This window comes from Tupaia chinensis, unplaced genomic scaffold (assembly GCF_000334495.1).
Source record: "Tupaia chinensis unplaced genomic scaffold, TupChi_1.0 Scaffold000182_1, whole genome shotgun sequence".
Lineage (NCBI taxonomy): Eukaryota > Metazoa > Chordata > Mammalia > Scandentia > Tupaiidae > Tupaia > Tupaia belangeri.
The window spans coordinates 6,134,969-6,161,515 of NW_006159657.1; the positions used below are offsets into that span (position 1 = coordinate 6,134,969).

General features: G+C 50.2%; 2 protein-coding genes across 13 annotated transcripts in view; one reads left to right on the plus strand and one right to left on the minus strand.

Moving 5' to 3' along the window:
- BMERB1 (bMERB domain containing 1) overlaps positions 1 to 16,326 on the plus strand; it is a 126,605-nt gene extending 110,279 nt beyond the window's left edge. For 2 of the 4 annotated variants that reach the window (XM_027771074.1, XM_006146559.1), the window contains 3 exons: positions 3,864 to 3,937; positions 10,113 to 10,227; positions 15,009 to 16,326. In XM_027771074.1, the coding sequence (XP_027626875.1) occupies positions 3,864 to 3,937; positions 10,113 to 10,227; positions 15,009 to 15,225 (406 nt within the window). In that variant the 3' untranslated portion in view covers positions 15,226 to 16,326. Of the gene's footprint in view, positions 1 to 3,863; positions 3,938 to 10,112; positions 10,228 to 11,349; positions 11,433 to 15,008 lie in introns of all 4 variants that reach the window. The other 2 variants (XM_027771075.1, XM_006146560.3) reach the window with 2 other exon arrangements.
- Positions 16,327 to 19,840: 3,514 nt separating this feature from the next.
- MARF1 (meiosis regulator and mRNA stability factor 1) overlaps positions 19,841 to 26,547 on the minus strand; it is a 55,805-nt gene continuing 49,098 nt past the window's right edge. For all 9 annotated transcript variants that reach the window (XM_006146561.2, XM_027771079.1, XM_027771078.1 and 6 more), the window contains 2 exons: positions 25,329 to 25,499; positions 19,841 to 22,432 (listed from right to left, as the gene is read on the minus strand). In XM_006146561.2, coding sequence (XP_006146623.1) covers positions 22,188 to 22,432; positions 25,329 to 25,499 — 416 coding nt within the window. In that variant the 3' untranslated portion in view covers positions 19,841 to 22,187. The remainder of the gene's footprint in view (positions 22,433 to 25,328; positions 25,500 to 26,547) is intronic.

A 26,547-nucleotide genomic window follows, 5' to 3' on the forward strand; every position in this document is an offset into this window, starting at 1 on the left:
ACGAGAACACTGGCAGGAGGGGCGGTCTCTGGTGTGTGCAGGTCAAGTTTGCGTACAGCCTTAGGGTCCTTCTTTGTACCTGTTCGCACGTTGCTGGCATTTCTACAGCCGTTAGGGATCTGTTCTACAATATGACAAAGAAGTCATTTTAAACTTTCCTAGCAAGGAATTATAAAAATCAATAAGGGTTCCGTGTTGAAAGTTCTACACGTGAACACATTTCTCCACACTCTGCTTGTCCGGCATTGTTTTCTCTCTGCACCTTCCTCCCAGCTAGCAGTAACCGATGGCGTTTACTGCGCATTTCACCCTGTGCCTCCAGGGCTCTGTGCTCAGGGCTCCGTGTGCGTGGTGACCCTGGGGAGCAGGAACGTCATCGTCCCTGTTGTAAAGCAAGTGAGAATCAGAGCAGTTACGTGGCTGGTTCCTTGGAGCCGGAGCTGTTCGGTGCCAGCCCCGGGTCCTAATCGCTATCTATGTCTTTTATTCATATCCGTTTCCACCTCGCCTCTCACCTCAGAAATTACCTACAGAGCATCCCTGTCGACTCTGTGGGTATAGCCAAAGCTTTCTCCGCTCCAGCATGATTGACAGCTTGGGCCAGACCATTCTGTACTGTGGGGCTGCCTGTGCACCGCAGGGTCCCCTGCCTCCACCTGCTGGATGCCGGTAATAGCCCCCCACCCCCCAACCCCCACCACACACACCCGGTAGTAATAACCAAATAGGTCTCCAGCCATCGGCAACTGTTCCCTCTCACCCAGGGACCAAAATCGCCCTCACGGAGCACTACAGAACTACTGCTAGAGCCTGGGCCCTGCGTTCATCCTGGAAACAGATCCCAGAGCCCTTCCAGTCGAACAATGCCTGATAGAAACCCACGGGGACAGTTTGTGCCCGTCTGGCAAGTCTATGCTCATTCGAGGCAGCTGCCACCTGCCAGGACATTCCAGGGCAGGGCCTGAGAAATCTCGGCGTGCCTGTAGCTATGAGACGCCAGCTGAGCGAGGCTTCCCAGCTCTCGGCCGGAAAGCTGGCTGCTGGGTTGGAGTAGGCAAGGGCAGCCTTTGCCCAGCAAAAGGTGGGACCCCAAGCCGTCTGTGGATGGCACAGCTGAAAGCAACCAGCACGCCAGGCTCTCGAAGACGCTGCAGAGCAGGCCGAAAGCTCAATTGTCTCTGGCTCCAAAGAGGTCATTTCTGGGCCTGATCCTGTCTCTGCTGGCTATGTGGACTCGACTGAGCCCCTTTACTTGTTTCCACGTAGTAATAGTGAAATGAGAACTGCTTCCCTCTGTCTCCCCCGGGGCAGTTGTCAGAGTAAAGGATGTGGGTCTAGCCCGGCCTGCTCCTCCCCTCCACTCGCCTCTTTTCTGAAGTAGTGATTCCACGTTTGCCTGTCTGCTGCCAAAATGTCATCTCTGGGCTCAGCCCTGGGGACACATACCCTAAGGGAGGCTGGAAGCTTCCAGAGAGGACTGGATCTGTTCTCAGGCCACTTGAACACGCCAGGTGTGGTTGAGAGCACTCCTAGCTAACGGGGAGGCCGGGGCAGGAGGATTGTGACACCATGAGACCCTGTCGGAAATACTTCTTTCTCCTCTCCCTCTTTCACTCTTTCTCATAAAGGACAAAGAAGTCCAATTTGTGAAGGCTTGGTCTTTTTTAAAACAGCTTTTCTTTCCTCACGATCAAGCTTGCACAGATGTGTGGTGAACGAGAGCGACAAGCGCACTCCATGGGTTCTCATGCCGCAGTCTCCTTCCTCCTTCCTGAGCAGACACGCATGTGCCGGCATGTTTCAGGCTGGCTGGGCTGGGGGTTCAAACAATGATCATCAAGGGGATCCAGCTTCTCTTGAGCCATGGAGCTCCTCTGCACCATGGAGCCAGTCAAGGCTTGGTCTCACCCATGGCTGCGTCCCCAGAACTGAGAACAGAGGCCGGCATAGCAGATGCTCAATAAAGACGCAGAATGAACACACGCTTGCGCACACTGTGGGGAAGCTATCTGAAAACACGTCTCAGCGCACTTAGAATCCCCAGGCCCTTTGTACTTTGCAGCTCTACTTCCAAGAGTTTAAACTCCTCTCCTCGGGAACCAGCAGTTAGCGTAATGGCTATGTCGCTGGACTCCCACGTAGTCGACCGCGGTTCGCGTCCCAGACTTGGTGGCTTAAAACTCACGTCAGGCACGTGTGTGTGCGTGCCCAAGATCCCGAGAGGAGAATGGAGGAGGAGGGATTGCGGCGTGACCATCCCCCCGGGGGGTGATTTCTCGCTTTCTGTCTCTATGTCTCTCTCTGTCTGTTTGGCGAGCGCACATGCCCTATAGTAAACACCTCTCCAAAAACCCCTCTCCTCAAGTAATTCAGCACGAAGAAAAGACCGCACGCGAGTTGATGGCAGAGTCAGCACAGCCCTGATAAATCCACTCAGAGAAGTTCCAGACAGCCATCACACACAGCACACGCAGAACACGTGTCCATGTCAGAGCGCACATGCAAAGCTGCCACACATCATGCAAAATTGTCCTTGAACCTGATCACCGAGGTTACAGGAGTGAGCATCCCACACTATGGGAATACCATGGGGCAGTCTCTCTGCAGGGCAGCTTGGAAATTCCTTTGAAATGTCCATGTTCATGCTGCTTGACCCACCAACTGCTCTTCTAGGAATTTATCCTAGAAATGTGCTAGGAGAGGCCAGCAGGTGGTGTAATGGTTACGTCACTGGACTCCCACATAGTTGACCACGGTTTGAGTCCTGGACCCAGCGGGTTATAACTCATGCTGGGCACATGTGCATGTGTGCCCAAAATCCTGAGAGGAGAATGGAGAAGGGATTGCAGCATGGCCATCCCCCCTGGGGAGTGATGTCTCACTTCCTGTCTCTCTGTCTCTCTCCGTCTCTCTAGTGAGCACACACACCCTATAGCAAAAACCCCAGAAGTGTCTATGGATCGGGGAATGGTTAAATAAGCCACAGGCTTCCCATATAATGGAATCCCACTCAGCCACTAGAAATGAGGAGATTTACATGTATGATGTGGAAATATGCCCAAGATATTTTTTAAAAATAAATATTTATTTTTATTTGTTAGTATTAATATTATTATTTTAATTTGCCCAGAGAGAGAGAAAGGGAAAATGAGAGAGCAAGCCACCAGGTCCAGGACTTGAACCGTGGTCGACCATGCGAACATCCAGTGCCTCAACCAACATGCCACTTGCTGGCCCTGAATGTTTAAAAATGTTTATTTGTCCTATGAGACAGAGAGAGAGAGGCAGAGATAAAGAGGCACCCCCAACAGTCTTCATGCCACGATCTACCAGTATCTCAGCTGGCCAGGATCACAGGTACACACGAGCACATACGGTATGTACAGGGAGACGCTGGGATGCGAACCCAAGACCTTCTCATATATTAGGTCATTGAGAAAGTCGTGACATATTTTTCTATGTTTTTCTGTGCAAAAATGCGTTGTGACTTTCCCAAAGACCCAAGAGCTTCAGCACTGCGGGGTATTGCATTACCACGGCAACAACACAGCTGGCTCGGTGTTTACAGATTTTTAACATAAGCTAGGGAAAAAAAACAAACTGAACACAAGTTCACTTGTATAGGCAAATAAAAGCCAGGCACCCGAGCACTGCAAGGAACGGTGATGGATCATTTCTAAGCAGCGGGGTAACGGGCAGTCTTTGGCTTCCTCCTTTGGAAGGAAAGCATCTATTAATAGAAAGAGCATAGATGGCCTTGGCAAAGGGTAAGCCTCTCCCACAAATCCGGTCCTAACTGGGGTGACGTCGGGGCGTGGTGTTCTGTGCCGTAACCCGCCCCGTGTGGTGTCCTGTCTCCCCAGGATGGACGACATCCAGCTCTGCAAAGACATCATGGACTTGAAGCAGGAGCTGCAGAACCTGGTCGCCATCCCAGGTAACCGTTCGCGACGTCACCTCGCGAGAAGCAACTGCTCAGGGCCCCCAGCCCGCCCCGTCTGCACCCTGGCATGTGCCCCTGCGCTCCTAGCGTGGCCTTATTCTTGTGCTGCCGTGCTCCCTGGCCTCGTGGTTCCAACACAACGTTCTAATTCTGGCCACCTTCTTGACCTCAGGCGAGTCACTTTGCCCCTCTGAGGCTCAGTTTCTCCTCCTCTACACATAGGGTAGTAATTGCAACAGTAATAGTACCTAACTCGTGGGCAGACATCCTTGTGACGGGCGAGACCATGTAAGAGCCATGTGCTTCGTTTGATATTTGGCCCAGAGTCCAGTCCTCGTTAGCAAGGCCTGTCGAGCGTCGTTTAACGATGTTCTGAGAAACGCAGGGTCGGGTGACTTAGCCGTGCACATACCATGGAGAGCACTCACACACACTCCGTGGTACCGCTGACCACACACCTCGGGCTTACGGTGTAGCCCTTTCCAGTCCTACGGGACTACCTGGTATACACGGCGTGTCAACCAAAACGCTGTGATGGGGCTCCTGACTGTGTCCCCATTGTGGTCCTGTTGGGAAGCAGGTGGCATATAGAGGTTACAAGCTCTCACTTCCGAGTCAAGCCCAGATTTGCTAGTTATTAATGACCTTCTTTATTTGGCTTCTCCCCTAAAGCCGTCCCTGCCCCTCAGGCTAGGTTAGATGCCCTCCCTGGGACTTCTCCTCATCGAAGCACTTATCAGATCATCGCCTGTGACTCATCCTTGTCTCTCTCTGACGTCACGCTCCTTGAGGGCACGCAGCATTCACGTGCAATGGCAGCAGAACGGGTTGGTGCTAAGGAAAGGCTCGTCGGGTGAATAAACAGCTCTATCTGAGGAAACCTGACCATGGCAAGGAGCAATTCGACCAGACGCACACCCGGCACTGTCCGGGATTTGGGTGTTTTTGCCATTCTGTCAGCTCAGTCCGTATGTCCCAAGAGGCTGCTATGCAGCAGAGCCTGAGACAGGTGCTGGGCACACAGTGATGAGTGGAGAATGGCTCTCTCCCTCCAGGAGCCCACAAGTCGGTGGGAAGAGAGGGCCTGGCACACAGTGGGTAGCTGGAAGTAGAAGCTACCACTGGGCAGGAACTCAGCCAAATGTGCTGTACAGCAGGGTTTCCCACCTCGGCGCAGGTGACATGGGGCTGGTCGGAATGCCAGCGCCATCATTTGGAGTTGATAACGTCTTGTTAGGGGTGAGGGCCTCTTTGTTGTGCACTGTAGCGTGTTGAGCAGTGCTATGGTTTGACTGTCCTTCCAAAACTCATGTTGAAACGTAATTGCCACATGACCGTATTAAGAGTATTAAGACCTTTGGGGGGATTAAGACCATTACCACATGGGACTAGCAGGTGGCATGGTGGGTTCAGGTCAGAAATGTGTCAGGCTCACACTCGGGAGCTGTCCTAGTCCATTACTGTGTTGCTAACGAAGTACTCGAGACTGGGTGGTTTATAAAGAAATAGAAGTTTATTGATTAGCAAATCTGGCAGCTGGGAAGTTTGAAGGTGTAGGCCCAGAATCAGGCCAGCCTACAACATGGCCCATGGAATCATGGAGGACGGTGGGCACATGCAGAGAGTGAGCGAACCACCGACAGCTCTTCTATAGCAACCAGCTCTCGCGGGAACTGACCTCTTCCCGTGAGAGCTAACACTTAGGGTAGACATCTCTAACCTGTTCACGAGAGTGGGCCTCCATGTCTGTCTCTCCAGTGAGTGTGTGCACTCTATGGAAAAACCCATGTCCATCAACCAAGCCCCCTCCACTAGGCTCACCACCTCCCAACACCAAATTCCAAACCATGATGCTATGCCGGACAAAGCATCATTTAAACCAGAACAGACACCCAAGATCCTGAGGGACTGGAGGGCTGGGGAAAGGGGCTCATAGTGTGTCAACACCCCATTGATGGTGCTTCTCTCTCTCTGAGCAACAGCCCAGGCCGTCAGCACCAGTCACCTGATTCCTTCCAGCATCACTCCCTCCCAGAGCCCTGTGTGCAGAAATGCAGATACAGAACCCTGGGGAGCCCCTGTCCTCTCCTGCCTCCCCAGTCACCGCCCTCCATCTCTCTGTCCTGTGAGGGTCTGTGCATTCCCCGGGCCAATGCTAGGTTTCTAGATGGCTTTAGCTGAGTTTGGGGGGTGGGGTGGGGGAATCCCCAATGTTCTTGGCAACATATCAAAGTTTTAAGTAAAAAAAACACTGAATGGCCAAGAAAACTATGTTTCTTAAGCCGAGATCAGAAAATCATTCACCAGCACCTAGACAGGGCCTGGGCCAGAGCTCTGGCTATAACTGAGGACACCTGGGGCCCTTGCAGCCGTCAGCGCTTCTCAAGGACAAGCCACATGTCTCACCCCACCTCCACTTTAGAGCTGGGGACACTTAAGCCTGGCTGTGGAGGACACCAGCTCCTTCCCCTTGATGTAAAAATGGCACTGCTTTTGTGGGGCTGTGGAACAGGTTGAACCAGCGATTCTGAACTGGGAGCGATTTTACCCCTAGGGGATGTTTATGAGGTTTGGGGACGCTTTTGCTGTTCATGGTCTGGGGCGTGTGAGTGCTACTGGCACCGCGTGTGTAGAGGCCAGGAGTGCCGCTAACACCCTCCAACACACGGGAAGGCCTCCTACCCCAGGGAAGTTCCTGCTCCGAATGCGACTGTGCTAAGGGTGAGAGGCCTCCATTAAATGCAAGTGTGAAGCTCATGGCACTAGGAATATAATTACAACAACAGCTGCAATTTATTCAGCACTTAGCAAGCACTTGTGTTAGGAGGTTTGCTTTTCCTTCATTAAGTAAGTATTTATTTCGTTTGTACCTGGTTCAGTAAATATTGACTCTAGAGAGCATTTAATCATTAAAACAATGACAATGTAAAACAATAGTATATATGACAGTACTACATTTCATGAGCCCTTACCATGCGCCAAGCAGCAAGCTAGGTATTTTACTGGAGATATGTGTATGTGTATAAATATCACATAGAGGACATATATTATATAGATACATACTATATCATATATAGATACTGTGTGTATGTATGCTCATAAAACCTGCAACTACTTTATGATTGTCCGTGTTGAAGCTCTGGACACCCAGAGAGGTTGAGGACTGTGCTCAGCCTCACACAGTTAGGAAAAGGCAGGAGCTGGTGCGTTCAGCCAGCATTGTCTGCTTCTCAGGCAGGGGCCATTGTGAGGGAACTATGGACCAGCCAGAGCAGCCAGGATGGCCTCGGCATGGGTCAGGGAGAGATGGTGGTGGGCGGGGCTCAGGACCTGGCTGGAGGAGACAAAAAGCAAATTGGAGGGTGTCTTAGTCACTGCGTTACTAACAGAAATGCCTGACACTGATCGATATCATGAAGAAGAGAGAAGTTTACTTCGAAACTCATGGTTCTAGTTGCTGGAACTCCAAAGGCCCAGGGCCCACAGCGCGGCCTACAGAAGCACAGAGGATGGTTAAGTGTGTGCAGAGAGAGGACCAGCAGTTTTATGCTCTCTCTTTCTTTTCTTTATTATTATTTTTTTAGAGAGATTTTTGCTATGGGGTGCATGCACTCGCCAGAGAGACAGTAAGACAGATAGCAAGAAATCACCTCCTATGGGGATGGTCACACTGTAATCCCTTCCCCTCCATTCTCCTCTTGGGATTTTGGGCACACACACACATGCACCCAGCATGAGTTTAAGCCACTGGGTCTGGGATTTGAACTGCGGTTGACTATGTGGGAGTCCAGTAACGTAACAATTATGCCATCTGCTGGTCCCTCATGCTCTCTCTTTTCTAGCAAACAGTTCTCATGAGAACTAAACTCTTCTCAAGAGATCTAAAACACTGGATCTCAGGGCCAGTAGGTGGTGTAGTGGTTAAGGTGCTGGACTCCCATATGGCCAACTGTGGTTCCAATCCCAGACCTGGCCACTTGCTTTCTCACTTTCCCTCTCTCTCTGGTGAGCACATGTGTCCTATAGCAAATTTTAAAATAATACTAGTAATAACAATAAAAGTATATTAAAAATTCTTTAAAAAACTCACAGACATCACTAGTCTATTCATGAGAGCATTGCCTCCATGTCTCAGCCACCATAATTGCCAATCATGACCCATTAGACCTACTTCCTAACCTCCTATTCTGAGACATACGACTCTGAGGGACAAAGCATGACTCAAATCATAACAGAGGATCACACAGCAAGCACATGAAGACTTTGGGAGCCAGGCGTGTGATGGCAGCAAGCAGGGACGAAGCTGGCAAGCCGAGGTTCTCATCAGAAGATGCATGACGTGGGCATGTCTGGAAAGCAGCGAGTGGCGAAGACAGTGGTGAGGGAGGCGGCAGGGAGATGGGAGGAAAGCGCTCCAGGACTTCAGAAAGTTCACGGAAAGGGAACCAGCAGTTAGCATAATGGCTATGTCGCTGGACTCCCACGTAGTCGACCGCGGTTCACGTCCTGGACCCGGTGGCTTAGAACTCACGCCGGGCGCGTGTGCGTGCGTGCCCAAGATCCCGAGAGAAGAATGGAGCAGAAAGGATTGCGGCGTGACCATCCCCTCTGGGGGGTGATTTCTCGCTTTCTGTTTCTATGTCTCTCTCTGGCGAGCGCATGCGCCCTATAGCAAAAACCTCTCCAAAAAAAAAAAAAGTTCACGGAAAGATGGAATTAAAGCGTGAGTCTATTTTGTTGTAAACATTTTTTTGAAACCCAAATATTGCGTTTTCACAGTGGACATTTTCCATACCTTTGTGACGACCTCTGTGTGGGACACGCTCACACCGGGGAGCGGCCCCGGCCATGCCTTGGAGATTGGAGCCCGGGCTAGTGGTAAGCTGGCCGCGCTCACTTTGAGGAGGTGGCTTCTTCCCCTTGTTGCTGGCTGGTGGCCGCAGCTTCGTGTCTGGGGGAGGCAGGAGAACGCTGTACTGCAGATAGAAAGTGTGGATGACTGCCGAGGGGACAGGGGTGTGTCAAACGCTGGCCAACCCTGCTAGCCGTCAGGGGACTCTGCCCGAGACCTAGGGGGCAGTGGAGGAAGCTCGCTGCTGTGTTGTCCTGGGAAGTCCCACCTTGGGCTCCCCGACAGAGCTGAGTGAGCAGGTGCTCGGGTGAGTCTGTGAGGGCTATGTGCTTGGAGAGCCAGGGTGGGGCTCTGCGGGACTCAGTGAGCTGGGTAATCCGACCCAGGGGACCCACCCTTTAACTAGAGGTCACATATGCCTGCCAGAGAGAGACGGAAAGAGAGTAGGCAAAAGCACCTACTCCCCAAAAGGGCATGGTAATACCACAATCCTTTCTCCCCCATTTCTCCCTCTGTCTGGATTTTGGACATGCATGCACATGTGCCCGATGTGTTTTTAAGCTGCCAGATCTGGGATTTGAACCGTGGTTAGCCATGTGGGAACTGGATCCTTTAACCACTATGCTATGAGGTCAGCCCCATGCCACCATCATCCAGTGCAGCAACAGCTAGGACTCAGGGGCTGCAGGCAGTTCCAGCACCCTCCCTCACGGCGGCGGCGACCTTGGGTTAATGAGAGAAATCAGCTTTCTTTCCTCTCCAGCTCTGGCGCTCACCTCTCCTCTGGCTCTGCTTCCGGATCTAGAGCTCATCGGTGCCTGTCCTGGGGAGGCAGATGGACTAGCTGACCTGCATTTTTATTCAGAAGGGATCTGGGCAGAAGCCCAAAGTGGGTTCAAGTTTTGGCCTCCTTGTCTTCTCAACCCTCATCTCCAGCCCTTTCTTTAGACTGTGGTGTCCTCGCCCACGGTGTTGGGATGGGGCTAAGGTCGGCTACACTGATGGCTTTCTTCTGACACACTGGTGCACTCTCTCCACTTCCCGGTGCCCCCTCCTGAGCCCCTTCTCATGCTCCGACGCAGAACGCCCCCACCCCGTGTCGTCGCCACGGCCAAGGCCAAGCTCCACGCTAAGCCCTTCACTCAGCCCACAGCCCTGCCAGCCTCGCTGTGTGCATTTCACGAGGGAAGAAACCGAGGCCTGGAGAGGTGCAGTGAATGAGATGATAGACTCAGGCCCCAGCCCTGGCCTCCTGCACGTGAACGTGTTCAGTACTTACACTGAATTGCTTCTTTGCCGATGTCTTGTTCTCCCCAGAAAAGGAGAAGACCAAGCTGCAGAAGCAGAGGGAGGATGAGCTAATCCAGAAGATTCACAAACTGGTGCAAAAGAGAGACTTCCTGGTGGACGACGCGGAGGTCGAGCGGCTAAGGTGAGTGGCTGCACGTCCCGAGCACCGGGCTGCCAGATCCCAGCCTTCAGCTTCCCTCCAGAACCCGTCATCTTCCCTGGGACTCACAGCCCTGCCAAACAGGCCTGCCTCGGCCAGCACTCCCAGCCTCCGAGGACCCATTTCCCATTCAAGAGAAACTCAAATTTGGCTCCAGAAAGTCTGGACAAGGCCTGTGTGTCCTAAGCAAATGCTGTCTGAGAAGGTGAGCTGGGAGGAGGAACCCCACCTCTCACATGGCAGGGTTCCCACAGACCCTCCCAGTTCATCAAGGAAACGCTCGAAAATTCTGTCAATTTCCACAGAAACTACACCCCTGTACTTCCCTGCCTGGGCAGCTTCTCCGCTTTGCTCTTTTCTTATCCTTTCCCCTGGTGGCTTCGATGCCCTTCCCTAGCTAAGAGGGCCTCCTATTTGCACCCTGCCACCTGGACCACCACAGGCCCCAGGAGCCACGGTGAACTGAAGAGTCCTGAGGGGGCTCCACTTGGAAAAAGCTGTAAATGTTGATTCTTGAATATTTTTGCCCCGATCAAGGCCTTGGGAGCCCTCTACAAGAGAGACCCTCGAGTCGGTCCCCTTCCAACCCAGGGGACCTTCCTCTATTCTCTGTGTCCTCTAAGACCCCTCTCCAAGGCCTCTGGGATGTACTTTACCCCTCTCAGTCAGGTTGAGCCCATCAGCTTTATTTCTGGTGACGCTTGAAAGAGCTCATGGGATGCCCTCTGACACCTGCTGTGGACCTTGTAGGAGCAGAGCTGATTAGGGTGGCTTAAAGTGCAGGCTCAGGAGAGGCGTTGCTCAGCTTGCCGAGGGCCCAGGGGGAAGCTGGGGCCTCTAATGTCCCTGCCTCTGCCCTGGTGTCTCACCGCAGCTCTGGATAAGCTTACCCCATCACCGAGGGCTGTCTGTGGCTCAGAGCAGTTCATCAAACTCAACATACATACGCCATACACACATAGCACACAACAACATACATGCACCATCCACAAAACCTAGTATGTGGTCCCACGCACTGAACCTCTTGCTTCATCTCTTTGCTTTCTTGATGTTTTCTTTGCTTACTGTTCTTTCCTCTTTTCTTTTGCACGTCTGCCTTCGCAGGGAGCAAGAAGAAGACAAGGAAATGGCAGATTTCCTGAGAATCAAGTTAAAACCTCTAGACAAAGTAACCAAATCTCCAGCCAGTGAGTGCATGCAATATTTCTCCTCCCCCTCCACAAAAAGGATATTTCAAAGTGGTCTGGGAGTCAGAGGGGCACAATGAGATGCTTTCTAGACGAACTTGAGCACAACCCCGCAGGACAGCCACAGGTGGGCCCGCTGTTTGTAAGCTGTGCTGTTGCCAGGGCGCTGCGCCTAGAACGTTGTGCTTGGTTTAATCTTCTGCTGCTGCTGCCTTGAAATCCCTAATCATTTTGGAACAAGGCACCTTGGATTTTAATTTTGGACTGAAGCTCACGACTAGGTAGCTGGTTCTGGCAGCAGCTGTCTCTCCCTGATCATACGGTTTGAGCCATTTCATAGACAGAATGGGGTGGCCACTGAGACTAAGGGAGATCGGACCTCTACTCGAGCTGGAATCTCTGGAGGACCTATAAACATACTTCTCAGAACAGTAACCTCATGAGACACTCAGCGTAAAAAGGGCTCGGCATGAAATAAGTTTGTGAAGTGCTGAGAATCTGACTCGCTGTTTAGAGGGTCCCAATGCTCACTAGGGTACTAGAGTGGTAATGGCTCCTGCTGTCAAGGAACTGTCCTCTCTTGGTTGACCGTGTTGGTCAAATGTATGTAACTGCTGTACAAGTGAGGCCTCTCAGTCATTAGAAATTGATAGCCAGGGGCCAACAGGTGGTATGGTGGTTAAGGCGCTGGACTCCTGCATGATAGACCACAGTTTGAGTCCTGGACCTGGTGACTTGCTTTCTCACTTTCCCTCTCTCTCTCTCTGGTGAGCACACGTGCCCTATAGCAAATTAAAAAAAAAAAAAAAGTAATGATGAATAAAATTAAATAAATAGTTCTTAAAAAAATGGATATCCAGGACCAGCAGTTAGCGTAATGGCTATGTCACTGGACTCCCATGTAGTCGACCATGGTTTGCGTCCCGGACCTGGTGGCTTAAAACTTACGCTGGGCGCATGTGCGTGCACGCCCAAGATCCCGAGAGGAGAATGGAGGAGAAGGGATTGTGGCGTGGCCATCCCCCCTGGGGGGTGATTTCTCGCTTTCTATCTCTCTGTCTCTCTCTGTCTGTCTGGCGAGTGCACGCGCCCTATAGCAATAACTTCTCAAAAAAAAAATGGATATCCAATTCAAATTTGCACAGGCAAAAAGAAGAGGACTTGTTAGAAAAAGAACAAGAAGTAGCTTCAGGGACTAAAGGCCCTCACTTCCCCTCCGCTTCCTATCTCCACCCTTGTTGCATGATGGCCTCATTTGTTTCCCTACTAGACAGGACTTCGTTGTGGGGCTGGAACCCCAGAACCATCGCTCAGCAGCTCCCAGGCAAGGCAACAGGTTCATTCTCCTGGTATTAAACACACAATAGCTAAGAAGGAAGGATTCTGCTTGGCCCTTCTTGGCTCTTGCTCCCACCTGTCAGGCCCATCACTGTCACCAAGAGGCTGGGTCACTGGGATTGGCCAGGGCTGTGTCACATGCCCACTCCGGCAGCCACAGGGACAGGAGCTACTTCTAAGGGGAGACTGGGAATCTTGACAGGAAGACAAAAGCCCCAAGCGGCCACACCGTGCACCACAGTCCAGTCGTTCCTAACTATCCATCAACACACCGTGAGAACATGGTGATGGAGTGGGGAGTGAGGAAAGAGAAGGGTGTGGTCCTTTCGACTGGCCCCTAAAACTACGAAGCACATGATCCTTCCCTAAGGCCAGCATTCTTTTTTTTTTTAATTTTTATTTATTCATTCATTTTATTTTAATTTGATCAGAGAGAGATAGAGAGAGAGAGAGAGGGAAAGTGAGAAAGCAAGCCGCCAGGCCCAGGACTTGAACCGTGGTCAGCCATGTGGGAGTGTCCAGCACCTTAACCACCACGCCACTGCTGGCCCCAAGCCCAGCATTCTTAATGAACTGTCTGTCTCTTTCATGAAAGGCAAAGCAGGGACCAGCAGTTAGCATAATGGCTATGTTGCTGGACTCCCACGTAGTCGCCCGCGGTTCGAGTCCCGGACCCGGTGGCTTAAACTCACGCCGGGCGCGTGTGCGTGCGTGCCCAAGATCCCGAGAGGAGAATGGAGGAGAAGGGATTGCGGCGTGGCCATCCCCCCTGGGGGGTGATTTCCTGCTTTCTGTCTCTCTCTGTCTGTCTGGCGAGCGCACGCGTCCTATAGCAAAAACCTCTCAAAAAAAAAAGGCAAAGCAGAAAAACTCTATTTGGCCATGTGGAGACAGAGCAGGAAACTTGCTTCTGTATAGTTAAACATGGAAAAAAGAAACGATTCTAGCAAGAAACCAAAACACTAAGCCTACATCACATGCAAGGGGACAAACGTGGGCCTCAGTCTGCACTATTTGTCTGGTACTAAAGTCCCAAGTTGGAAAATGAAAGCTACACATAAACCAGAGAAATTTCTGGGATCCTCTCAAAAGCCAATATAAAACCGCTCAGTAGGGACACTTGTGCACCCCACGGCACACAGAACATGAAGATGAGCTCTCAATAAAAATTAAAAACCCATGAAGCACCGTGAGGGAAATCAGTAGATGTGAGAAAGAATGGCCTCCTGAGAGCCAGAAATAATAAAACTATTTTAAAAAGACAATAAATGAAGTATATTTAAATTATTAAAGAGGTAAGGGAAGGGATCAAAACCAAAATGAAGCAGCAGGATGTTATGAGAAAGGAGTACGTAGACTTGCAAAATTGCATTCTAAAAAAAGTGATCGCTGATATAAACGCTCAGTGGATTAAAGACAGAGATGAAGCTGAAGGGGGGATTCAGAAATGGGAAGGCAGATCTCAGTAAGCTTCTGAGTGCAGCACGAAGAGAGAAGGAGATGAGAAAAAAATGAAAGCGAGACCAGTAGGTGGTATGGAGGTTAAAGCACTGGGCCCACATGGCCAGGTTGCTCAGTTTGCGTCCCAGACCCAGCATCTTGAAAATCATGCCAGGTGCATGTGTGTGGATGCCCAAAATTCCTAGAGGAGACCGGAGGAGAAAGGATTGTGATATGGCCATCCCCTGGGGGAGGGGGCGGAGGTCTCACTTTCTCTCTCCTTCTCTGTCTCTGGCAAGCGCACATGTTCTATAGCAAAAATAATAGTAAAATGGAAGAGAGGTTATGAAACATAGAAGACAGAATGAGAAAGTCCAACTTACATCTAATGGGCATTCCAGAAGGAGAGAAAACAGAACCGGAGGCGGGGTGTCTGAAGAGATCATTTGTGAGCGCTTTCCAGAATTGGAAAACACGAGCCCACTGATCGAAGCGACTAGGCCAAGAGTTCCCACTTATTCCTTTACCAAACACTTCCTGAGCACTAGGCCCTGGGCAGGGATAGCAGACACCGTGGGCAGCAGCACTGACCAGAAGGCGGGTGGAAAGCTATGGGTGGGAGCCAGGGGACCGCAGGGGAGCGAGGACAGTGACCACAACCATGTAAAACGCACACTGGCTCTCCTGGTCAGCTAAACAAGGCCTGGCCAGGGGGCAGAGCCGGGCTATGGCTGCGGATGGCCAGGACCCCTCGCCTCATCTCTCTGTGTGACCCTTTGCCCTCTCTCCTGGCTGCAGGTTCCCGGGCAGAGAAGAAAGCAGAGCCCCCACCCAGCAAGCCCACCGTGGCCAAGACAGGGCTGGCGCTCATCAAGGATTGCTGTGGGGCCACCCAGTGCAACATCATGTAGCCCCCAGAGGGGCGCCCCGGGGCCACAGGGACCCCCTCCCACCCTCTTGTCTTCGTAGCCCCATGTCACTGGGGCCCAAAGCTCTCCAAGGTGGAAGGGGTTGAAGGCAAGGCTGGGACTGCCGCCAGGGGCCATGGGCGCGGCAGGCGGGCCCGGCCGCCCTGTACAGAGTGTAGCAATAGGGAGTCCCTCACGTCGCATGGCCCTCCCCAGAGCATGCCGAACCCAGGAGTCTGTCTCCCTGTTTATCCAACCACCAGGAAAGGTCCTCCCTCCAAGTCTATCTCCACTTCTCTCTAGCTGTATCTAACCCACCGTGTGAGCGAACTGGGCGAGGGGCCCGACCCCAGGTGTGTATAGCTGTGGCTTCCTGACACTCTCGCACCATGTTGGACACGTCCCCCATCCACCCTCCTTGCTCTGTCAGGCCTGCCCCAAATGGGCATATGTCCTGTCCCCCCCGTCTGTCCTTGCCCAGGGGCTGTGCCTGGAGGGCTCCGCGCAGCACGCGCCCCTCAGGCACCATCAGTATAGCATTCCCGGAGACACAGAGGGCCCATCTATACAGACCCAGCTTGCGCGTGGTGTCTGGTCACATCTGCTTCCTCCCATCCTGTGTCCGGGCGTGGCTCGCATCGAGAGGGTGTCCACTGCACTCCTCGCTCTCCCCCGCTCGCCATGCCAGCCCAGGTGTCCGGAGCAGAGTGGGGAGGGGAGACGGGCTGGAGCACACCCAGACTTGGAAGACGTAGCAGAGAGCCGGAGGCTCCACCGTCATGACCAGGGTGGATGCGAAGGGGGCCCAGAGCAGAGGCCACCAGGGGCACTCTTCATCCACTGGGGCCACCACAGCAGGACACCCCCGCCGGCCCAACACACAGACCTCCCTCCCTACAGACACAGCGACCGTGAGAGAAGCAGCCTGGCCCCGCTGTGTCCCATCACCTGGTGGCTCTTTTAACCAGCCTAATGATTCCACCTGTGTGACTTGTACGTTTGCTACCGCCATCCCGGCACAGCCCGTGTGACCTCTGTACGTGTGTGTCGTGCCCGGCCTCAGTAGTTAGCGTAACTCCAGATTCGCTCGTGTGCAATCACCCACCAGAGAAAATAAAACGGAACCCACGTACACGGCATTCGACGAGCTCTGACTTTTTTCTCGGGATGGAAGTCCTCCATGTACATAGTAAATCATTTTAAATGTACAGAAAGCATCAAGACGTTTCTTTTTTAAAATAAACACCCATGGTTCCTTCAACTAGAGACCCTTCAACATCCTGGCATGGTTCCTTTCATCTTTTTTCGTGCGTTTCTTTCTGCGTGATTGCCATCAGATTGTACCATTTTATAAGCAGGTTTGTTTTTTTCCATATTAGTTGTTATATCGCAACCGTCTCTGACATCATTAAAAGCTCTTTGTAAACATTAAACACTTCATAAATATACAATGGCTGCTTAGTAATCCATTTTATAGCTGCATGGTGATTTATCGAACCATCTTCTCACTCCCAGACATTTAGACTGCTTCTGGTTTTTCAGTTTTGTAAATAGTGTCGCAGTAGGTAGTGGGAGGTTAAGGCGTCATCTGAATTTCTCTTTTTTAAAAGAATTATTTATTTAAATTTATTATTATTATTTAATTTTATAAGGCACACGTGCTCAACCAGAGCGAGAATGAGAGAACGTGAGAAAGCAAACCATTAGGTCCAGGACTTGAACCTTGATGGGCCATGTGGGAGTCCAGCACTTTAAACACCACACCACCTGCTGGTCTCTCTCTCTTGCACATGTGCACATCCAAGAGAAAGGGGGAGAGAGAGGGGCACCCCCCCGCAGTGTCCAGTCACCCCACAATGCCCTTCCTCCAATGCACCAGCTCACTGGGACCTTGGGCATACACACACATGTCCAGCATGTTTTCAGGCCAAAGGGGCTGGGGACTTGAACCTGGTTAGCATGTGCTTCCAGCTCCGCAATCTAGTACGCCACCAACAGCACCACAGAAGCTGGGCCTCACCTGAAGTTCTGATTTTTCCTTGAGAGAAACCCCCAGAAGTCAAGCTTCTTGAGCTGTTCGTGAGTAGCATTTTCAAAATATTTATACATGGAGCCAGCAGATGGCATCACCATGACATCTGGACTCCCCTGTAGCTGACTGCAGTTTGAGTCCCAGACCCAGTGGCTTGAAAATCACACCGGGTGCATGTGCGTGCGGGTCCAAGATCCTGGGAGGGGAATGGAGAAGGGACTGCAGCGTGGCCATGCCCCCGAGGGGTGATCACTCACTTTCCCTCTCATTTTCCTCTTTTCTCTCTGGCAAGCACACGCACTCTAAGGCAAAAAAAGTCTAAAAAAAAAAATTGTACATCAGAAGTGAGTCTGAATGTCTCTCAAGTCACAGCAGCCCGGGAGTCGGCACAAGTAGCTGGCTGTGGCCCCACTGTCTTGGGTTTGGTGGCTCCTCCTGTGGGCATGACCCAGCCTCTCCTGCTGTCTCAGGGGTGACTTGTCAGTGCAGACTTTTGGTCTGAACACCGCATTCTGCCATTCTGATGCTAAGGAGGCTCCCTCGGCCCATTCAGGGCCACATGCTGGCCTCAGGGGACACGTGTCCTTCTCCATTACCCTAGACTGAGCACCAAGAAAGACTAGCAGTTTCCGAGGGCTGCCAGAACAAATATCTCAAACTGGCTTAAAACAACAGATGTATGGGGACCAGCAGTTAGCGTAATGGCTATGTCGCTGGACTCGCACGTAGTCGACCGCGGTTTGTGTCCCAGACCTGGTGGCTTAGAACTCACGCTGGGCGCGTGTGCGTGCATGCCCAAGATCCCAAGAGGAGAATGGAGGAGAAGGGATTGCGACGTGACCATCCCCCCAGGGGGGGGGTGAATTTCTCGCTTTCTGTCTCTCTGTCTCTCTCTGTATGTCTGGCGAGCGCACACGCCCTGTAGCAAAAATCTCTCCAAAAAAACCAAGAGATGTAGGGGCCAGCAGGTGATATGGTGGTTAAGGCTGCTGGACTCCCACATGGCCGACTGCAGTTCAAGTCCTGCACCTGGCAGCTTGCTTACCTTCCTTCTCTCTCCATCTCTCTGTGTTCAAAAATGTAAAATAATGACAAATAAAATGAAATAATTCTAAAAATTGTTAAAGTGTTTTTTAAAAAAACAACAAAGAAACAGATGCATGCCTGCGTGGTTCTGGAGGCCAGGAGTCCACAGCCGAGGAGTATGCACCCTCTGAAGGCTCTGGGGACAAAGCTAGCCTCGCCTCTTTCAGCTCCTGGTGGCTCTCGGCAGTCCTTGGCATTTTTTGGTGTCATCATTCCAGTCTCTTCTTTCATCTTCTCATGGCCTACCGTCTCGGTGTGTATGTGTGTGTATCCTTTCTCTGTCTTACAGGGATGCAGATGCTGGATTTAGGGCTCCCCCAATCTAGTATGACCTCATCTTCATTAATTACTTCTGCAAAGACTGCTTATTTCTTCTTTCTCTCTCTTTGAGAGATTTTTGCTATAGGGCACATGCGCTCACCAGAGAGAGACAGAGAGACAGAAAGCGAGAAATCACCTCCCAGGGGAGATGGCCACCAACTTATGTAGAAACTTGCTACCATGAAGGCTATTTTCAAAGAACTGTTGAGTTGGCAGGTGGCATGGTGGTTAAGCAGATCACACAGTTCGAGTCCTAGACTGGGTGGCTTGAAAAACATGTGGGGCCCATGTGTGTGCATGCCCAAAATCCTGAGAGGAAAATGAAGAAGGGATTGCAGTGTGGCAACCCCCCTAGGGGGGTGATTTCTCACCTTCCCTCTGTCTCTCTCTGGCAAGTGCATGTACTATAAAGCAAAAAAGAACAAGAGGGGAGGGGAGTGGCAGGGCAAAGGACAAAGAATGAACTGTCAGAGGTTTTCAGAGTTTTTCAATGTTGAACTTAAAACAGACTGCGCTTTATGAAGAAGCAATTTTACTGGAACATGCAAGCCTCTTTGAAATCCCTTCCAGGAAGTGGCGGTGAGGAAGGGTAGTGATGGCTTTAGGAGGCTTCACAACTGAGTCTGGGAGAAGTCTTTTCCCGACATGCTTATTCAAAAACTGTTCAGCAGTGGGAACCAGCAGTTAGCGTAATGGCTGTCACTGGACTCCCACGTAGTCGACATTGGTTTGCGTCCCGGACCCGGTGGCTTAAAACTCACGCCGGACATGTGTGCGTGCGTGCCCAAGATTCCGAGAGGAGAATGGAGAAGGGATTGTGGCGTGACCATCCCCTCGGGGGTTGATTTCTTGCTTTCTGTCTCTATGTCTCTGTCTGGCGAGTGCATACACCCTACAGCGAAAACCTCTCAAAAAAAAAAAAACCAAAAAAAAAAAACTGTTTAGCAGTGACTGAAAACAAGGCCACAAAGTAGGTTTCTTCCACAAGGAGAGAGATCCTAGGAATTAATCCAGCTCTCTAGCAGGGGTTTCTGTGCTTACTGCATGTCCCCAGACACGATCATATGCTGGAACTAAGGCTGTGTGACCCCACCTGTCGGATCAAGTCCGAGATCGCCTGGACTCTAAGATGTCAACCCATTTCCTGTCTACCTCCCAGTTTTATTTTCAGAGAAGGTGAGAAGTTGGGGGGACCCAAAATGAAAGATGCTAGAACTGGGCTCATTTTTAATTTCTCCCCATCTCCCGCAGGTAGACAAAACGATGCGTTTGGAAAACTCAAATTAGATGCTTGCTTGTAAAGTTTATTGACAACTGTTTGGTCCCAACACACAAAACAGCACTTGAACCACAAAAAAAGTGTTCAAACAAAGTAGACAGTTAGGATAACATCTCTTCCCCCAAGCCCAATCCAAAACAAACAGTGCAAGACGGGAAAGGGGGTTCTGGTGATAATTTTTGTCTTTTAACGGGTCAATCTCATCTGGTACATCTCTCCACCCAGAAATAAAGAATCCCATCGCCTGATGCTCACACATCACTTTGTCGCATCATCGAAATAAGCCTCTGGATAAAAAATAAGACGCAAATGCACTGGCCATTGAGGAGTGCGCTGCGAACACGGCGTGCTTCCGTTGTGTCCCCCGTCTCCAACAGCGACTGCTAGTCACACACACAGCCCGGACTAACCGGCAACGCCCGTGAGTGGTAGGAGGGCACCCTCACACGAAGGCGCAGAACTTGTTTCTTCTTTGTTGCCCAAAGAACCTGCTCTTTGAGACTGTTCCAAGTGACTTGTAACGATACCTCTGGGGTTTTAAAAGTCCACAATTCTTTACATACTAGCAAAACTGAAGTCCAAGCGTGCAAATCTGCCTAATGAAGTCTCAGGATAAGGCAACCGATGTTCTCAACACCAACTTTATTACACTGTTTAAAAGAGTCTCTTAAAAAAAAATTGCACATTTGCATTTGACTTCCTGTAACACTATGTCTGTAGAGGAAATGCCTTCAGAAGGGCTCACCAAGTGCCGTAATACTTAGACTGTTTCTCCACTCTTGTTTTGTCTTGATTAGGGCTGTATGCGGAGAACTGGGGATCACTGGCTTCATTTAAAAGATTGGGGAAACAAAAATCTAACCAGTAAAAATCTCTCAATAGCCCTTATTTTGTGGCATTTCATCAAAATGCTGGCTATGAAATCAGAGCCCATTTTCTGGCTTTCTAGAAATTACAAAATATAAACACTTCCCTGAAAGAAACCATCTAACCAGTGGAAGACCTTGAGCCAACAGGTTCTTTCTGCTCTATGAATGAATCCGCCTTTTTTTTTTTTTCCCCAACAAATACAATCCATTGTAAATGTCAGGTTTTTCCAAGAGGGTGAGAGGCCACCCATCAGCGGACACCCTGAGCATCCAGAGAGGAAGGCCACTCCACAAGGTAGTGCCCTCCAAGGCTGGCTTTTCCCAAATGCCAACATCAGACACCACAAAAAACCCAAACGTGCTTCCAATGGCAAGAAGTAACAAGAGTAAAAACAGACACTATTAAAAGATGCAGAGCTAACACACACACACATGTACTCATGGAAAGCTTCCCAGCCACCAAAACCAGCTTTAAATGACAAAAACAAGGTTAAGTTGATCAACCTTGGCCTTCGTACCACGGAGAGAATTCCTGCCTCTTTCTAGTGCAAGCGGTATTGACGTCGCTCCTGTGAAAGCACCTCGCCACTCAGCTGATTTGTAATTTATGCATTTGATGCATAGTTTAGAAAATCAGACTCTCTTCCCAACATTGCCTCTCGACACACAATCCTGTGTGTTGTCATTCAAATGCTGACGTTAAATTCATGCCACCAAGACCATCTCCTTTTCCTTAACCTAATCCATATCAAACTGGAGCATAAGACAGGAGGGAAGCTTAAAACAGCCTCGACTTTCTAGAAAGCGCCTCAATGGAACCCCAAAGTGGAAACACTTAAAAAAACCGATGATGAAGCCACATTTGTCAGCTACAGACATAGTTAAATAAAATGCAAGGCATGTTTACAAGTCACGTGGAAGTCAGGAACCTGCTTATTCCGACCTGACAATACACTCTCAGCTCCCTGCCTACCTTTCCCCTTTGGTGTGTGAACTCGCGGGCTCACAGAACAGGCTTTGCTTCCAGGACACTTCGTGCATTTGATTAATACTGCTGGAGCCATCAGGAAGCAATGGCTGAGAGGCTGTATTATGCTACGTGTAGGATTACACCACGGACGTGGCTCAGTGGAAGGAAAACCACTTCCTGCTAGCTGAATTCCCACTGCTTTCTTCTTAGGGAACACCATAATATTTTTTAATAGTTAAAAAAAATCTGGGTAAAATAAATTAAGGATTCTTTAACAAATGCCTAAAGCTCTCTCAAATAACTGAAAAAGGAAGAAAGGAAAGAAGAAAGAAAAACTTCAGCTCAAAGCTGTGTTCAATGAGAAGGGAACAAAACCACTGTGGAATACATCTAGAGATGAATTACGTGGCTTCCAAGGGGTTTTCATTAAAATAGAAAAGGATGTCTTGAACCCATTTTTGTGTGCAGAATCAGACAGTTTTTCCCCATCCTAATTCTATGTTCCAATGGAGCTAAAGCTTGGTTCCAGGTGCAAAGGAAAAGTTGGCTGCCAATTTCACTCTATTTTTGGGTTGCTTTTTGGCTGGGCTTTCCACGGGGTCCTTGCTGAGCAGCAACTCGGGGGTTTCCATGGAGGCACAGGGAGGCACTGGGACAGCTGCCGACACGTGGGACGCGTTAGGGTCACAGGTCAGTTTTTCGTTCTTTACTGGTACTGGAATTTCAATGGTTTCTTCTTGGTTTAAAATCGTAGCTTCTGCAAATATAGAAAAGCAAATGGACTCAGTTCTAAGACCTGTAAGAAGTGACAGTTTTCAGGTTTTTTGTTTGTATTTTCTCAACAAACGGCTTAAAAATAACCTCCCAAATGTCAAGTCTGTATCACAATTTACATACTATGTGGCTAATACTACATGTCACAGAAATCAAATATTTATAAACTACATCTCATCTGTCCCCTGGAAAACAAAGTTTTACTTTTAGAGATTCTCACTTTTGGCTACGAATCAATGGGCAATTTTTAAACAAGTTATAATTAATTTCTTCAATTGCTAGAGGGCATGTGCACTCGCCAGAGAGGGGAAGGAAGCACCTCTTAATGGGCATGGTGGGGCCACGCTCCCTTCCCTTCCACTTCTCCATCCTGTGAGGATTTGGGGCGAGTGAACCCACCTGTTCAGCATGTTTCTCTAGCTGCCGAGACCAGGATTCAAACAGTCAGCCATGTGAGATCCAGCTCCCTTAGCCACCAGGCTACGAGGCTGCCCCAAAATTCTTTATTACTTTGGATTCTCTGCCTATTCATTCTGTCAGGTGGTTAAGAACCGTAAGCCACATGTGACCTAAAGACTGCCTGGTCCAATAGCGACCTTAGGGTCAGGGAGCTCTCTCCCACACTCCACTTACAGACGATCCTACTCTGAGTGGTTTTAACACGGGACTAGGGGGGAACTTATCTGTGGTAGGGGGTTTCACAATTACCCTAAAAAACCCAGAAAATCAGACATAGCCATGACTTTGAGGGGTTTAAGACTTCAGTGGGTGAAATAACTGCAGATATGGTAGAAATATAAAGAGAACTAGAATTGAAGTGGAGTCTGGGGCTAGCAGGTGGCTTGGTGGCTGGGGCACTGGACTTCCACACGGTAGACCATAGTCTGAGTCCCAGACCTGACGGCGTGGTTTCTCACTTTCCTTTTCTCACTCGCTTTGTCACTCTCTGGTCAAATAAAAAAATAAAAACAAATAAAATAAAAATAAATAATTTTTAAGAAGAATAAGAAAAGTAGAGCCTGCAGATATAAGTGAATCACTGCTATCTTGCGACAGAACCCAAATGGAAGAGGAGCTGCTCATTATGGATGTCAAAGTGGTTTCTTAAGATGGAATCTATGCCTGGTAAAGATGCCGTGGACGTGGCTGAAATGACAACAAAAGAAACCATGTCATCTTAGTTGACGAAGCAGCAGCAGGGTCTGAGGACTAAACCCGATGTTGAAAGAAGTCCTACTGCGGGAAAAGGCCACCGAGCAGCATAATGTGCGACAGAGCTCTTCTGTGAGAGGGAGAGTCTGTCAAAGACAACCTCACTGCTGTCTCATTTTAAGACACTGGGACAGCTGTGCCAACCTCTAGCAGCCAGCCCTCATCAGTCAGCAGCCATCAACAGTGAGGCAAGACCCTCCATTATTAGCACAAACTTCAGATTCGCTGAGGGCTCAGATGATCATTAGCACTTGTAAGCAATCAAGTATTTGTATTTATGTATGTTGTTTTTAAGGCACAATGCTATTGCAAACTTCACAGGCTACAGGTCAGTGTAATCTGACTCTTACATGCACTGACAAATCAAGGGATTTGGATGGCTCCCTTTACTGTGGTGGTCTGGAACTGGCCCTGCAGTATCTCCGAGGCATGCCGATCCAGAACCATGCTGCCTGAAAAGGAGTGTCATTATACCTCAGACTGACACTGCATGTGGCAAAGGGGTCTTGCTACCAAAAGGATGGAAAAGGTGAGAATGACACAGGAGACAGCAGAGTCACAGAATCGCCCTCTCTCCAGTCTCTCCCTCGTCACGTGCCTACGGCTGAACTCACGTACACTAAATGCACAGAAGCTACCACCCTTCAGAGCTGCCACCAACCTGCCACCAACCCTGGCTTCACGTCCAGCGGCACATGTGGTAAGTCTGCCCCTGCCTTCATGAGCCACGTCTCATTTCAGGGCATGTCCCCCATCTCTCACCTTCCAGGTTCTCTGACTGGACAGCAGTGTAAATGCTGCGTAAGGAGAGTAAGGACAGTGAAGTGCCACTGGGGAGTCAGTGAGCGGTCTCTGGCGATCTGGAGAGCAGTCGTGGGGGGAGGGAGAGACTGCACAACAGTGGAGCAAGAAAGGAAGGACTCCACAGAGCAGGCAAGAGTCCTCTCAGAAGGCCAGCTGACACAGCAGGAAGACAAAAGGCCCTGGTCTCAACTCCCAGCTGTGGCCTGTCTGAGCCAAGGTGTGGCTCTAGCTATGGCACAAGCCATGCCTTAGTCACTCCTCCCGCCCTGCCCCCTGGGAGGATGACCCACTGCAGAGCTGTGGTGAGAATTACGTGACAGTGTTGGCCCAAGCACAGGCCAGCACACGGTGAGAGCACCAGGACATACCTAATGCCCTGCTGGCAGGAAGCCAGGACCCAGGGTGCCAGCTTCCTCTCCATGCTCCGATCACTGAGTCAAGGGCTCAAGCACAGAGCCTCCCTCCGTTCAGGCCTTCACAAAGCCCAATACCCTCTGGGCCCCAACCAGAACTGATGTGTGTGTGTGTGCGTGTGCGTGTCTGGTAATGGGTGTGCTTGAGGACAGCTGAACCTCTAAAAAGGCTGAAAAGCCAAAAGCCTAGGAGGCATGTCCTTCATCCCTCTGCGGATTCTCTCAGCCACATCATCCCTCCAGCCCGAACATCACTCCCTTGCCTTATACTCCCTAAGCAACTGCAGGCTGTGAATCCAGGTTTGCAGGAACCCTGAATGATCAGCATAGGTGTTTTTATACCTGAAAAGGTTCATGTCTTCCCACCTCCATCACACCTTTAATATACTATCATTATGGTGTTTTTTTAAATCCACAAAGAAAACGCTTATCACAACAGGGTGGACCTACCAGAAGGCTCTTGGGGGTGTTCCTCAAACAGAATAAGATCACCAGGCTGGAGGATGACAGGATCTGGTCTCAGCTGAGGGGACGGCAGGCATGAAGGGACGGGCGCACACAGGAGGTCGATCGGGGAGTCGTTGGTCAGGCGGAGAAGCTCCTGCTCTGTTTGACCGGGCCCTGGACAGAGAAGGCAGACCGTGATGCTACACATCGCGACGGCAGCCTACCAAAGCACAAAGGCCAGGTCTGTGCTGAGGTTCCCTTCCTAAACCTTAGAGATCAAAGTCAGGAGGTACTCCAGTACTCAAGCTTAAAAAACAACAAAGAAACAAACAAAAAAAAACCATTAACAGAAAGATCCTCAGTAGATGAAATGTCACAAGCCAGTACCTCCCAGGGATTTGGGTTTCTAAGAACACCAGCCCCTCAAGGGGCTGAGAAAAAAGGTTCTGCAGTCAGCTCCCAAAGAGAGGAGATAAAGAAACCCCAAGAAGGAATATAAAGGAGTTAGGGAAGAAAAGCACAGAATTATCAGACTAGGATCCTGGTTCTTTGACTTCCTACCTGAGTGATCATGGGTAAAAATGTAGCTGATGTCCCAGGATTTCAGCTCCTCCGCTGCAGAATGGAGGTGACTATTGCTAAAGGCTATGAGACAGCTTACGCAGATGCTTTACAGAACACGGAGTAACTGACTTATCCTACAGACAGAGAGGGCAGTAGCTCTGCTATCGATCTCGCAGTCACACGAAGAGAAAATTCTCATATGTAACAATGAATCCAAAGGCCCTGCCATAAAGTTAAAACTGCTATAAACTTTGATATAAAATTTAGTTATTTCTCTCTACTAGAGCTGGTTCTACATAAACCTATGTGACTCAGTGCTCCTATGAGCAACAGTAATGCACTACCATCAAGCCTTTCCTAGAAATGGCCACGGACAGAACTCCTTGACCAAACCGTAGTGAGGCTGCTGTGTACCCTAGTCCGGACCAGGCTTGACCTAGGCCTTCTGCGTCAGTCCTGTACTGCTGAGTCAGCTTAGTGCGCACCCCCTGCCCTTGATACCCAATCTCCCACAATACGTGATCAGACTCCTCGCCTCCAACCTTCTGTGGCTAAGCCCTGGGCCTTCCTACAGCAAGAAGCCAATCAGTCCAGCTCAGCCACAGTCCCCCTCCGACGGTGTCTTTTTTTCAGTGATGTTCCTTCGCTGATCCCTCAC